The sequence below is a fragment of the Odontesthes bonariensis genome, chromosome 8, assembly GCF_027942865.1.
Source record: "Odontesthes bonariensis isolate fOdoBon6 chromosome 8, fOdoBon6.hap1, whole genome shotgun sequence".
NCBI lineage: Eukaryota > Metazoa > Chordata > Actinopteri > Atheriniformes > Atherinopsidae > Odontesthes > Odontesthes bonariensis.
In genome coordinates, this window is record NC_134513.1 from 19,112,232 (window position 1) to 19,125,725 (window position 13,494).

General features: G+C 42.7%; 1 protein-coding gene across 1 annotated transcript in view; it reads left to right on the forward strand.

Annotated features, from left to right (window-relative positions):
- large1 (LARGE xylosyl- and glucuronyltransferase 1) overlaps window positions 1-13,494 on the forward strand; it is a 120,434-nt gene that overhangs the window by 83,647 nt on the left and 23,293 nt on the right. Inside the window, exons 7-8 of the mRNA XM_075472003.1 lie at window positions 8,270-8,374; window positions 11,361-11,473. Of these exons, the coding sequence (XP_075328118.1) occupies window positions 8,270-8,374; window positions 11,361-11,473 (218 nt within the window). The remainder of the gene's footprint in view (window positions 1-8,269; window positions 8,375-11,360; window positions 11,474-13,494) is intronic.

Genomic DNA, 13,494 nt, shown 5'->3' on the forward strand with positions numbered 1-13,494 from the left:
GGCTGAAATAATGCTTGTTAGGCAGTTGTGTCTTATATTAAGTGTAAAGAGATATTTTGACTAGAAATGAGACAAATATACTTGGTAAGACTTTGATTTTTTCCAGTGTACATATATTTTTTTTAAACAATCAACTCTGAAGTGCGTGCAAGAACAAAACCACCTGACAATAAGAAATCGTAAAGGTGAATGCTCTTCTCTGGCTCTCAGGGTGAACATTAAACAGGGAAGACGGGAGTATAAGTGCCTTGTGATTATTGGAGTACTCACTACAAAGGTTTATTATATTTTGCTGGCCAAAACATGGAAATATCCTGATTAGATTTAATCAAGATATAGATAGAAATGGTTCAAAATGGTGACTTTGCTGTTGTCAAAATAGAACGATTTTACACCCTGAACACTTGACATTTTGTCCTTTATTAAGGTTTCACTGTCTCAACAGCATATATCAGTGTTTCTCCTGATATATTTTTGTGAACTCCTGTGTGAGGTGTAGCGGGGGGACGGGATGCTGGAGTCAAGCGTGGATGTTGGCATTTGTAGTTCCTTGTATCAGCATCGCTCATTCTGCAGTGGGAGAACTCCCACTGGTCTCCTGGTAGCTCTGCTCAGCTAATTTAAGAACTTCTCGTTCTCCCTCTGCTGCCTGCATGCTGAGGTCTGCTGTGGGAGGACTTTTGTGGCTTTTTGTGTTTCTGAGTTGAGCATATGTGAGCGAACTGTAACCCCCAAATACAGTAGCAAGAACTGACTTTATTTTCTCACAGCAGCTCATTAGTTGGTAAATTCCAAGATCAGCTGGAACTAAATGCTATATAAATGTAATTTGAAGGATGAAGTATCTGATACAGTTTGAATTTTAAGACTATGAATGAGGACTGATGTCGTATTGATGGGATATTTTCTTTAAGGCAGGGCTTTTGCTTTTTGTTGGACCAAAGGAAAGTGGTATTGATTTGCTTTGCTTTTTTTTTTTTCTTTTTCTCTCTCCTGTTATAGCTCTCTGACTTGGAAAGCCGATATCTGACTCTTTTTGAGAAAGAATGTGGTTAAAGCTTTCACGGTCAGGAGCACAAATGTTTTTCTTATTTGGAAAGTCTGGAAGGTTGAGGGCTTTTCTGTAAGACACGTTGTCCTGTCAAAGTTTCATTCCCAATTCACTGATCTGGAATGTAAACTTTACAGAAAATGGCTGCTGCAAGCTGCAAATAATCAATGGAATGCTGAAACCAAATATAATGAATAGGAATCCAAGATGAGAAAAAGTTTCTGGGAAAGGCTGCACAGGCAGCACGGAGCTCTAATGAGTCTCAGTCTGTTAAACAGCTGCTCTGTCCCCTCCTGCCTTCTGTTGTCTTTTTGTGCATTTGGTGTCAGACAGAATAAGAGAAGGCAGTAACCAGGTCATTTAATCAAATTCCTGCTAAATGGAATTTAACCAGCAGTGTTTGGAGGAAAAAAGATAATTGCTTTGAAGGTAGTTTCAGAATCCTCTGAGGCTTTTGACTATCCGGAGATACAAAAAAAATATATATTCATGTATGTTCACACATGTGTTGTCACACTGCTTCTTTGTCTACCCATCTGACTTTGTTGTGGTGACGGTGCTGTGTTTCCACATCATGTTTAGCATCCCTCCCATCATAACTGATGGAAGAGATTCTAAACCAGCAGCATGGAGGGAACACGATCAGATGTTATAGGGATAGTTCGCCTCTTTTGACATGAAGCTGTATGACATCTAGGGATGGGAATCGAAAACCGGTTCTTGAGAACCGGTTCCCAGTGTTTCAATTCCTTGGAATCGTTTGGCGATTTTGCAAACGATTCCCTTATCGATTCCAGTGGGCGCAAATGACGTCACCACGCAACGTTGCGTGGCGAGTCCAGCGCAGTCAACAGTAAACATGGCGCCCAAGCGGTACAAACGCTCGAAAGTTTGATTACACATCCGTAAAAAAGACGACAACAGGGCAACTTGCAAAGTGAATATTTCACCAAAGGGAGGAAATACTACCAACATGCAATAACTATGAATGAATGTCGCGTTTTCGATCTGCTCCGGACTAACGTCTGTGAATCTGAACCCAGCAACGTTAGCAACATTAGCATGTCCTCGGCTAACACTGCAGGTAACTAACTAACTAACAAACACTGCCTATCATGGTAGCGCCATTTGCCTCTTTGTAAAACCTGCTGTTAGTAACGGTTAAGGTCAAATGAATGCCTTCTCATGCATTACATTTAGATGAAATCATGAGAGACAGAGCCTGAGTGGCTCAGAGCCAGAGGCTGGTGGTACTACCCCCAGTTCACCTCTACCTCCAGCTTCTCCTTTCACCAGAGCAGGGAAGAGTTAAATTACCCAGGCCATGAGAGACGAATGTGGACCTCACCGTTGTTGGGTTTGTAAGGTCATGACTCGTGTTACTTCTAAACTAAACAAAGTTGATGCTAATCGACCGGTTTGTTGTCCTTTTTCTCCAAATGAGAATCGATAAGGGAACCGATAAAGAACCAAATCGAAAATGGAATTGGAATCGTAAAAATCTTATCAATTCCCATCCCTAATGACATCCCATATTAGCAATATCATTTATGAACATTTACTTACCCCCCTGCTGCGTCCTGTGAGCCGAGTTCCAGCCTCGTTTTGGCGTTGACGAAGGTAGTCCGGCTAGTTGGCTGGGGTCCCGAAAATAAAGCGTCTTGCTTCTCAAAACAATATGTGTTCAAAAGAGTAATACATTTGCATCACAAAATCGTCCCTCCAGAAAAAGTCAGACCTCACAATCGCTTGGCGCTATTTCTCTCTCCCTTCGTATCACTACGGGCTGTGTAAACTGTGCAGACCCAGCAGTCCCCTGCTTCCGAGCAGTAAACACCGTAACAGGTGCGGCTATCGCTAGGTGGCTGCATGCATTGATATGAAGGGAGTATCTGTTTGAGGCTGGAAAAAAAGGGAGCCATTTCTTTTACCTGGAAAAAAAAAAAAATTCCATGAGATGATGAGTTATCGTTTCTTAAGTTAAATCAATAGGTGCTTTCTAATGGAGTTCCAACATGATTAAAATGCCATTAACTTTAATTATCGTGCGGGTTTATTGCTTCATTGCTATCAACATTAATTAACCTTTTTATAAAGTCTTAAGTTCTGATGAGCTCCAGCCAAATGACCCCCCGTGAAGCCTCAGTAAACAGAGCACGGGCCTGTTTGTGAGCTCTTATTGTCCCGTCACCTTGATGGTGGATCTGTGCTCTTTGTTTTGCAGCCTCTCTGAAGGGGCTGTCTGCTCTCTGCTGCCTGCGCCAATAAGCACTCATTAATCTTCCTTACAGCCTTCATTAAAGCTGCCACCACTACACCCATGCCCTTCTCTTCAGGCTCCTATCTTCTTTCTAATGCCTATCTCCTCGACCTTTATCTCTACCCAGCTTGCATTCCATGATTTATTTTATTTTATTTTATATTTTTGCCCAAAAGCTCACATACATCCCTTCCCTTTATTCCCCTCCATCTCCCTCAGCTTGCCCCTATTTTTCATTCCTCCCTTTTGTCTAGTGACGCCAAGACTTCAAATTGATACGAGCCGAGTTCTGAATTCAGTTTGCTCTCCCTCATCATGCAGCAGGGCCATTTCCGAGGTGGCAGTTAAAGTCACTCGTGGTTTGTCATTTACTCAGACATGAAAGCCCACTTGATGAAGGGATTATGTTAGTGGTGGCTCTGTGTTGAACTTGCTGACCCCGCTGCTGACATCATTCAATCTCTTTCGGTGTGCACGTGATGCGTACCACAGGGAAACCAAAACCAATCGATTACCAAAAGATCATGACTCCGTTATTTTTCGTCATCCTGGGTTAAAGGGATAGTTCGCCTCTTTTGACATGAAGCTGTATGACATCCCATATTAGCAATATCATTTACGAACATTGACTTACTCCCTGCTGCGTCCTGTGAGCCGAGTTCCAGCTGAGTTTTGGCGTTGACGAAGGTAGTCCGGCTAGTTGGCTGGGGTCCCAAAAATAAAGCGTCTTGCTTCTCAAAACAATATGTGTTCAAAAGAGTAATACATTTGCATCACAAAATCGTCCCTCCAGAAAAAGTCAGACCTCACAATCGCTTGGCACTATTTTCTCTCCCTTCATATCACTACGGGCTGTGTAAACTGTTCAGACCGAAGTGCAGACCGAGCAGCCCCCTGCTTCCGAGCAGTAAACACCGTAACAGGTGCGGCTATCGCTAGGTGGCTGAACGCATTGATATGAAGGGAGGCAAAAATAGCGACAAGCGATTGTGAGATCTGACTTTTTCTGGAGGGACGATTTTGTGATGCAAATGTATTACTCTTTTGAACGCATATTGTTTTGAGAAGCAAAGCGCTTTATTTTCGGGACCCCAGCCAACTAGCCGGACTACCTTTGTCAACGCCAAAACGAGGCTGGAACTCGGCTCACAGGACGCAGCAGGGGGTAAGTCAATGTTCATAAATGATGTTGCTAATATGGGATGTCATACAGCTTCATATCAAAAGAGGCGAACTATCCCTTTAAGTTATGCCCCGCTTCTTAAGCTGCTTTGCTAACATTTTACTAGAGGGAATAATCAAATGTTGTAGCCTTTGCTATGCTAATCCCAGCTGCAGAGAGACGTTTGTAAACCAGACCTTACTCCATATTAGTCCCGTTTTTATCTGTAGGATGGTGTTATAGAGGTTTGCTGTCAGTAAACATCTTGAGTCACTGTCTCCAGAAACTGAAGACCAAGTCCGGAACCTCGGCGTGCTGATAGACTCAGACCTGACCTTCAACAATCATATCAAATCAGTCACCAAATCAGCCTTTTATCAACTTAAGAACATATCCAGAATGAAGGGTTTCATGTCCCAAACAGATCAGGAGAATCTGATTCATGCTTTCATCTCCAGCAGACTCGACTACTGTAACGGTCTTCTGACTGGACTCCCCCAAAAGAGTCTCAAACAGCTGCAGCTCATTCAGAACGCTGCAGCCTGAGTTTTAACCAGAACAAAGAGATCACATCACATCACCCCAGTTCTCAAGTCTTTACATTGGCTCCCGATCAGATACAGAATAGATTTTAAAGTTCTGCTACTCGTCTACAAATCACAGAATGATTTAGGTCCAGAATACATGAATGACATGCTAGTAGAGTATAAACCCAGTAGAGCTCTGAGATCTGCTGACTCAGGTCAGATAGTGGAGCCCAGAGTTCAAACTGGACCCGGTGAAGCAGCTTTTAGCTGTTATGCTGCACACAACTGGAACAAACTACCAGCAGAACTGAAATCAGCCCCAACTGTAAGCACTTTTAAATCCAGGTTAAAAACATTTCTCTTTCGCTGTACTTATGGTTGAGTTTATATTTTTCTTTTTCTTCTCTTCTTTGATTGCTTTTAACTGTGTTTTTAATTTTTATTTTATTCTCTTTAAATTGCTTTTTTTATGCGGCTTTATGCTGTTCTTTTCATTTTAATGCCTTGTCTTTATGTAAAGCACATTGAGTTGCCTGTGGTATGAAATGCGCTGTATAAATAAAGATGCCTTGCCTTGCCTTGCCTTGCTATAATCAACATTTCCACGATTGCTTCATTTATACCCTTCTGTTGCCTCTCTGTCTGCTCCTGTCCCTGTTCATGCTTTTTACATGAACCGTGTCAATACTCTTATCATATTTAGAACCCTATCACTGAGTTTTCGACGTGGTTAAAAATACTGTAATATAAGTGAGCATGGGATGAGATGTTTGACATATCTGCCCACATTTGTTGTCAGTAACTATTTGCCAGACTGAAGTCTGGCATTCTGTTGCTGTGATGGAGTCACTTTTCTGTCTGTCAGTGAACAAAGCTTGCTCTCATCGATTGTACTTTGGATACAACAGGTCAAGTTAGAATGAGAGAGATATTGATGTGAGCTTGTACTTTTGAACAGTACGGTTATTTTTTTCACTTTTCCTGTGGCCTTATGTTCCCTCATTCAGATAAGTCATCCCAGTATACTGTAGCTCTTGTAAATAGCAGGTGTAAAGATCCTATTTCAGTATTGTACATGTTTCCTCTCTCTGTCTCTAACAGTCTTTCACCTCAGTTCAATTCAGTTTTATTTATATAGCGCCAAATACAACAAATGTCATCTCAACGCACTTAAATAGTATAGTCCAATTCAAGCCAATTGGCATTCAATTCATTGTAATCATAATTATTTTCAAAATAAATTTCAAAATTCATTCATATAGAAAAAAATGGGGAAAATGGGAATAATATATGTGGGTAAAAAAATCCACAAGAATCGAAATTGTCAAAGAATAAAAAGTTGAAAAATATAGAATCTAAAAATATAAACCTGTAAGAGTGGACTCGGCCCTCGGTGTAAAAAATGTAGGAAACAGGGGTTGGGGGGGCTTTGTTTCGAAAAGGATCGAAGGAGGATTGTCTCAGAGACTAGGGTGAAACCATACTCCTGTCCAGGTGTTTAGGCGAATCAGAACCAGTTTTGCATCTTTTTACCGTTGTGCTCATGGATATTAAGGCTTGTTCCAGATTCCGTTGGTGTTTGGATATTTAGGGTGCATTTCTATTCTCCTTCTGGTGGGTTCCGTGTTCGTCCTTTGGGTTTTCTGTTTCCTTGGTGGCCTATAGCAGCTTAACTATGGGATGTTTCAGGATCACCTGAGCCATCCCTAACTATAAGCTTTATCAGAAAGGAAAGTTTTAAGCCTGGTCTTAAAAGTGGAAAGGGTGTCTGCTTCCCGGACATTTACTGGCAGTTTATTCCACAAGAGAGGGGCCTGATAACTGAAGGCTCTGCCTCCCATTCTACTTTTAGAAACTCTGGGAACCTCAAGTAAACCTGCAGTTTGGGAGCGAAGTGATCTGTTAGGAAAATATCTTATGAGATCTTTAAGATATGATGGAGCTCGGTCATTAAGAACTTTATATGCGAGGAAAACCTGCAGTCTCTTTGTCCGTCTTATTGCTTAAATACAGACGGCGGCCATGGCTAAAGGCGCTGTGTTTTCAGTTTGTCTGTCCGTTACATCCATCTGTCCATCCATCCCATTATCACAGACATGATATCTCTTAGGCACCTTGAAGGAGTTTCCTTATAATTTCCAACAAAAATCGATTTGCCGTTATGGTCAAAGATGAACATCACAGGGACTTCAGAAAAAACTCATTTTCTTCATGTTCTTGGTTTTTAATTCCAATAAATGGCTTTTATTCCTTAGAAGGGTTGGATCAATTATTGGATTATTAGTTGGCTTAGTGTCATAAAAGGCATAAAGGGCAGAGGCAATTAAATATTGATTATTTGTATGACAAGTAATCATCTGCTGAAAAAAAAAAAAATAGTGACAGCCCTCCTTGTTATGAACAACGTTAGCTAGCCATCTAATCCTACGCTGACACCTCTCAGACTTTCAGGGCTGCCAGGCTTGTGTCTGTGGTGATCAACTTGGACAGAACATACACATATTCTCCAAATGCTGATATTCACTTAACTCAACCCTTTTTCGACTGTTTTTGAATGCATCTGAACTTTTTCGGGGAGAAAAAAAATCCTCATCTTTTGTAGTTGTATATGAAGGCTTTCAAATCACAAACGTCATCACACGATTTTCACCGCCTGGCCACGCCCACACCGAGTTTGGAAAGGTTTCTCCATGATTTTTTCCCTCCATGCCTTAAGAGTAACCTGGCCAAGTTTGGAGCTGTTACTATTAAATCTGTAGGAGGAGTTCGATCATATGCAAGGTGTGGAATCGGTCAAAAATGGCACGAAAACGCACTTTCCATTCAAAATGGCCACCTTCCTGTGGAAGTGGGGCCATGGCGGCATGAGACTTTTTTTGTGCGTCTGGGCATGATGAAGGAGTGTACCGAATTTTGTCGTCCCACGCGAAACTAAGCCCAATGCGGGGGCCATTTTTAAGCATCGTAGGGGGCGCTACAGAGTCAATGAGCGACTCCCAAAAATATAAAGTTTAGATTTTTTCATGTCGTCGACTGGCAGGTGGTGCTCGCAAAATTTCTTCATGAGTTTTCGAGCACCTTTTGCAAAGAATAAGAATAACGGAGAAAAAAAATAACTCATACAGATACAATAGGGCCCTTGCAGTTTCACTGCTCGGTCCCTAATAATGACCATGCATCCTGGCGGAGTTCGGAAAATGGAAGCCGAAGTGAGGAAGAAAATGCTTGTTTAAGAGCCTTCATGTTGTGTGTGTTTGTATTGTGTTCAGGTCAGCAAGTTCTGGGTCTGGTAGAGAACCAGAGTGACTGGTACTTGGGGAACCTGTGGAAGAACCATCGACCTTGGCCAGCTCTGGGGAGGGGCTTCAATACGGGTGAGTACCTAAGGGGATGCAGTAGGCATGTTGGCACAGTGGGCGGCACGTGGGTTCACATGAGATGACGTGCGCATTTAATGTGAAGATTTTTGAAAACGAGTTTAACGGTGGGATTTTGGGACGTGCTGCTCAGTGACAGCTGAAAAGACGAAAACAGAAGCGTACGCTTGAATGCTTGACTGGTTTTACTGTCACTACCTGAAAAATGCGAGTCTGTCACTGGGGCTGTCTTTGTCAGATCAGCCTGGAATTATCACATTATTCAAATGTATCCATTGTTCGTTTCCCATCTGAGAAATACAAAGTGTCATATTTAATAGAAACGTGCTTTTTATAATTAAGATTTAAATTTGTTTTAGGAATCGCTGTAAGTGTCTTAAGCTCACGCATCTCCAGCGGAGACTTAAGTAGACTAGACTCAAGTTAAAGAAATGGATCCTTGAAGTCTGACTGTCATATTCTGCTGTGAGCATGGGCATCAGTTTGATTTCAGAAGTGCTGGGGACAATTACCATAAACCTGAGTAAGGTTTGAAAAGTGCTGGGTACAAGCTAGGCCCATTACTTCCGAATTGAGGTTTCATGATAAATAATAGGCATTGCATTAGTTGATGTGTATTGACGCGATATTGTCCCCATATTAAAAGTTAAAAGCCATCTGCGCGGTCTTGTTTAGGCCGTCGGAAACACCCTGGGTTGGGACAAACTTAAGAGTAGGCCCTATTCGTATCCGCATTTTAGTACAAGACACGATTTCGGTTATTGCACAGCCCTTGACACACCAACAAATCTCCGACAAACCTCGACCAAGCAAGAGCGCATCAGGAGACGTAGCCTGGCTACAAACAGCCCTTGCCCTGACAAAGTTTTCAAACATTGCCAGGCTATGAAACGACGGGCAAGAGTGAACAAGCAGCAACCCCTCTGTGAAATAAGTTTTCATTCATTGTCTATCTCGCCTGATATGCATCATAAACACTGACGAATCTTCACCTGCAACACCAGCGACGTCTTTCATCGCTCGTTACACTGTAACAGACTGCAGACCGCAAGCGCAGTGTGTGGGAGCGGAGCGGATTCATACAAGGAGAGTGAAAGCAGAGCGGATCAAATAGTCTTTGGTAAGGAGAATGCCATGATGTAAAATTATAGTTTTTAGGAAAGCAGAGTAGTCTGTTACATGCATGATGCACAGACTTCTTCTGTTCGAGACTTGCCGAAGGTGTTGCGTCACTAGGAGGGCGAGGCCTGGCTAGGGGAGGGGCGTTCTTGAGCAGCGTCCCTAGCCTGAGCTCACCAATTCGGCGGAAATGACGCGCCTGGCTGTGAGACAGCGGGTGTGAGACAGCGGGTGTGAGACTGCGGCGCGTGCCTCAGCTTTGGCATCTTGTAATCATATGCTTTCAATACGAAAACAAACGAAATGCATGGAAAAAAAAACAAAAAAAAAAACAATATTTTTGTGGTTTATTTTTAAAACGTTAACATTTAACAGTGATCATTTTTCATTTTGGAGTCAAACCCATTATTTTGTCCACAAACCAAGCATCAGACTTCAATCGGCTTCCCCAGAACACATATAAGAACCTGAACTTGAACAATGTGTGTGAGAAAAGACACGGTGCAGTCTTTAACTCTGCACAGACTAAGACATGCCGTATGAGTGCGTGTGTGTGGAAAAAATGAATGTGGCTTGTAAAAAGCCCTTTCAGTGGTCAACTAGACTAGAAAAGCACGATATGAGTACAGTCCGTTTACCATTTAATACTCCACAGAGCATTTCTGACATTTGACACCAACATCAAATACAAGAAAAAACACCATCAGTATCTCAACGTCGTCTTTCGCATGATGTCGTGGTGTTTTCAGAGAAATATAGTGTTTGAACTACTTGCAAATCACTGCACTATGCTATTATTTATACTATAATATGCTCAGATTTTCTGGAAACGGTACTGTGCTGGTGGGAGCTGATAATCTTTGCCTGTTTAATTCTCTTTTCCTCTAATAAGGCAGTTTTAGGAGTGATGTTTCCCATAGAAACTGTATACAGGTGATTAGAATGAAATAGTTGTGATTATATTTTGGGCAGTTTCCTTTCTTTATGAGGGCAGGGTCCATTGGCTCAACCGTTAATGTGATGTGCTGGGTACCCACCCGGGTTGTTAGCTGTGTGGAAAAACCTTTTCAAAAAGGCACGGGGGATTAATATCGCAGAAGCCTTTGTGCAGCTGATAGTGGGATCGATTGGATTTCATTACAGCTTGTAACTATTTCTCCCTGCCTATATGATTCCCCCCCCCCCCCCCCCCCCCCCCGGCCTTTTAATCCAGCAGCTCCTCGTTCAGGGGGCACGGTACTCTGAGGAGCAGGAGGATAAACCTTCTATCGACTGTAACCCAAAACAAATGGCACGGTTGGCTGCAGCAGCCGGATCGCGGCTGTATGTGAAAGCATCAGCGTTCCACCCTTAAACACCCTGTCAGTGTGGCTGAACGACAGATCTCCGCAACAGAGGGGCATATGTTGCATTTACACAGAACAGCAATTTGATAGAAAGCCTCCAGTGGAGCTGTGGTTGGTTGGCTGTGTGTCCGTGGCAACAGATGGAGCACAGCAGGATTGGAAAGAAGGTTTGCTTGCTCCGATCTGAAACATAATTCTCCATGACTCGCCCTCTGAATATCGCACGCTTGATTTAGTTTGTCGCTGCCAAGAAGCTTTCCTTTAATAGCCAGGGACCAGAGGAGAAGTTTCTGGTTTTCTTTTGTCTCCTAGGAGCAGAGATTATTGGAGAATTACGATTTGTGTTTTCACCTGATGTCGGTTTTAAGCTTTAAGTCTCCGGTTTTATCTCAGAAAACACAAGGCTGCGTTTCAGAGCCTCATGATGGGACTTTATCACCGTCACCAGGCAGCTAGATTCTTATCCGTTTCATTTGCTACCGTGTGCTACAGTGCATCTGTGTGTGTTTACTTTCCAGGGGTTATTTTGCTTCTCCTGGATCGACTACGGAAACTCCGATGGGAGCAGATGTGGAGGCTGACTGCAGAAAGAGAACTAATGAGCATGCTGTCCACCTCCCTGGCAGACCAGGTAACACACATTCACACACATCTTCACACTTCACGGGGAAATCGGTTGTTTCACATGGTCGCATCATAAAAAAACACCGCAGGACCCAAAGGTGACCAGTTGAGCTTTGGCAAGGACTTTTGTTTGCTCCAAATAATCATTTCGAGTGTTTGCTGATGCCTGCCGTTTCCGTTTTTAACGTCAGCAGTAGTGCTCCCCGACTCCTGAAAGAACACTGAACTATAAAAGTGGAGCTCCCATCAGGGTAGGAAAAAAAAAAAGGTGTCCTGTATGCAGGTCTTTTAGTACAACATTTCATGGTTTACTTACCGTTAAACTGCACTGCTCTCCTCTCTGTCTCTGTTTGTGGTGCGTGCTTTTGCCTCTCACAGTACAACAGAACTAGGCTGTGTTCGAATCCGCATACTTCTCCTACTACTCCTACTACTCATAGGCTGTGTTGGAAACCGCCTACTACATACAACATACTTGCAAACGGCATACTCAGACAGTATGCAGAGTGTTTACCCACAATGCATTTCGCTCCTGCCCGAGCCGAAATCAGCCGGCCTGAAGCTGATTTCGCTTAAGCTCTAAACTCTGTAAACTTTAGCAACATTGAAACTTTTTCAGGCGAGAAAGTAGTCGTTTAGATCCCCAACGTGTTGAAATTTTTACAAAATACCGGCTATTTACAATTTTGTTCCCACGAATTCGGCGCTACTAAAGCTAGCCGCAGTGAGCAACACACTTCCGGTTATTTTCACAAAATAAAATCCCTGTTGCCTTTTATCATAGAGAAAGCCATTACGATACAATTGGTGCTTTTGTTTTGAAAACAGGAAGTGAACCTACCCTCGTTGTAGCTAGATTGAAACTGCTGTTTTGACAGGAAATGACGTCACGTTATGTTGCATCTTGGGTAGTTTAAGTATGACAAGTAACCTCATGATGCATACCCAACACTTCGGCGAATCTAGTATGCATCCGGGAACTTAAAAAAAGTTAAAGTTAGTAGGAGTAGTGGGAGTAGTAGGAGAAGTAGGCGGTTTCGAACACAGCCATACTGACTTTTTTCCTGGATGCATACTAGATTCGCCGAAATGTTGGGTATGCATCATGAGGTTACTACTCATACTCAAACTACCCAAGATGCAACGTAACGTAACGTGACGTCGCCAATCGTCATTTCCTGTCAAAACGGCAGTTTCAAGCTAGCTACGAGGGTAGGTTCACTTCCTGTTTTCAAAACAAAAGCACCAATTGTATCGTAATGGCTTTCCCTATGATAAAAGGCAATGGGTATTTTATTTTGTGAAAATAACCGGAAGTGCGTTGCTCACTGCGGCTAGCTTTAGTAGCGCCGAATTCGTGGGAAAAAAATTGTAAATAGCCGGTATTTTGTCAGATTTTCACACGTTGGGGATCTAAACGACTACTTTCTGGCCTGAAAATGTTTCAAATGTTGCTAAAGTTTACAGAGTTTAGAGCTTAAGCAAAATCAGCTTCAGGCCGGCTGATTTCGGCTCGGGTAGGAGCGAAATGCATTGTGGGTAAACGCTCTGCATACTGTCTGATCGATGAGTATGCAGTATGCAAGTATGTTGTGTGTACTATGCGGTTTCGAACACAGCCTCAGTCTCTATGTTCAGCTGTACACGGATTTTTTTTTTTTGTTTGTTTTTTCACCCTTTTTGGGGCGTTATCTCACACATTCGGTGATCATTGTGGGGAAGTGTAACGGCAGACGGAGACTTTCGTGAAAGGTCTCTCCTTTATCTCGGAGCTATTTAGAGCTCATCTAGATGAGAGGTACATTTACGAGATTTTAATTAAACCTTCATTAAGTTAAGCCCCGCAAGGTGTGCCGTTTGGAAAATGAACAAGCGCTGGAAATGGTTTCAGCATTCCATCTGCCTTCTGCCGTGCGAGCCCTCCGAAGTGCCGTAAACTTTTATACCGCGGAATTCATCACAAGGCAACAGAGGCTTTATGTCTCCCATTAGGAAGCTGGAATCTGTCACCGAGACTCATCTCTTGTG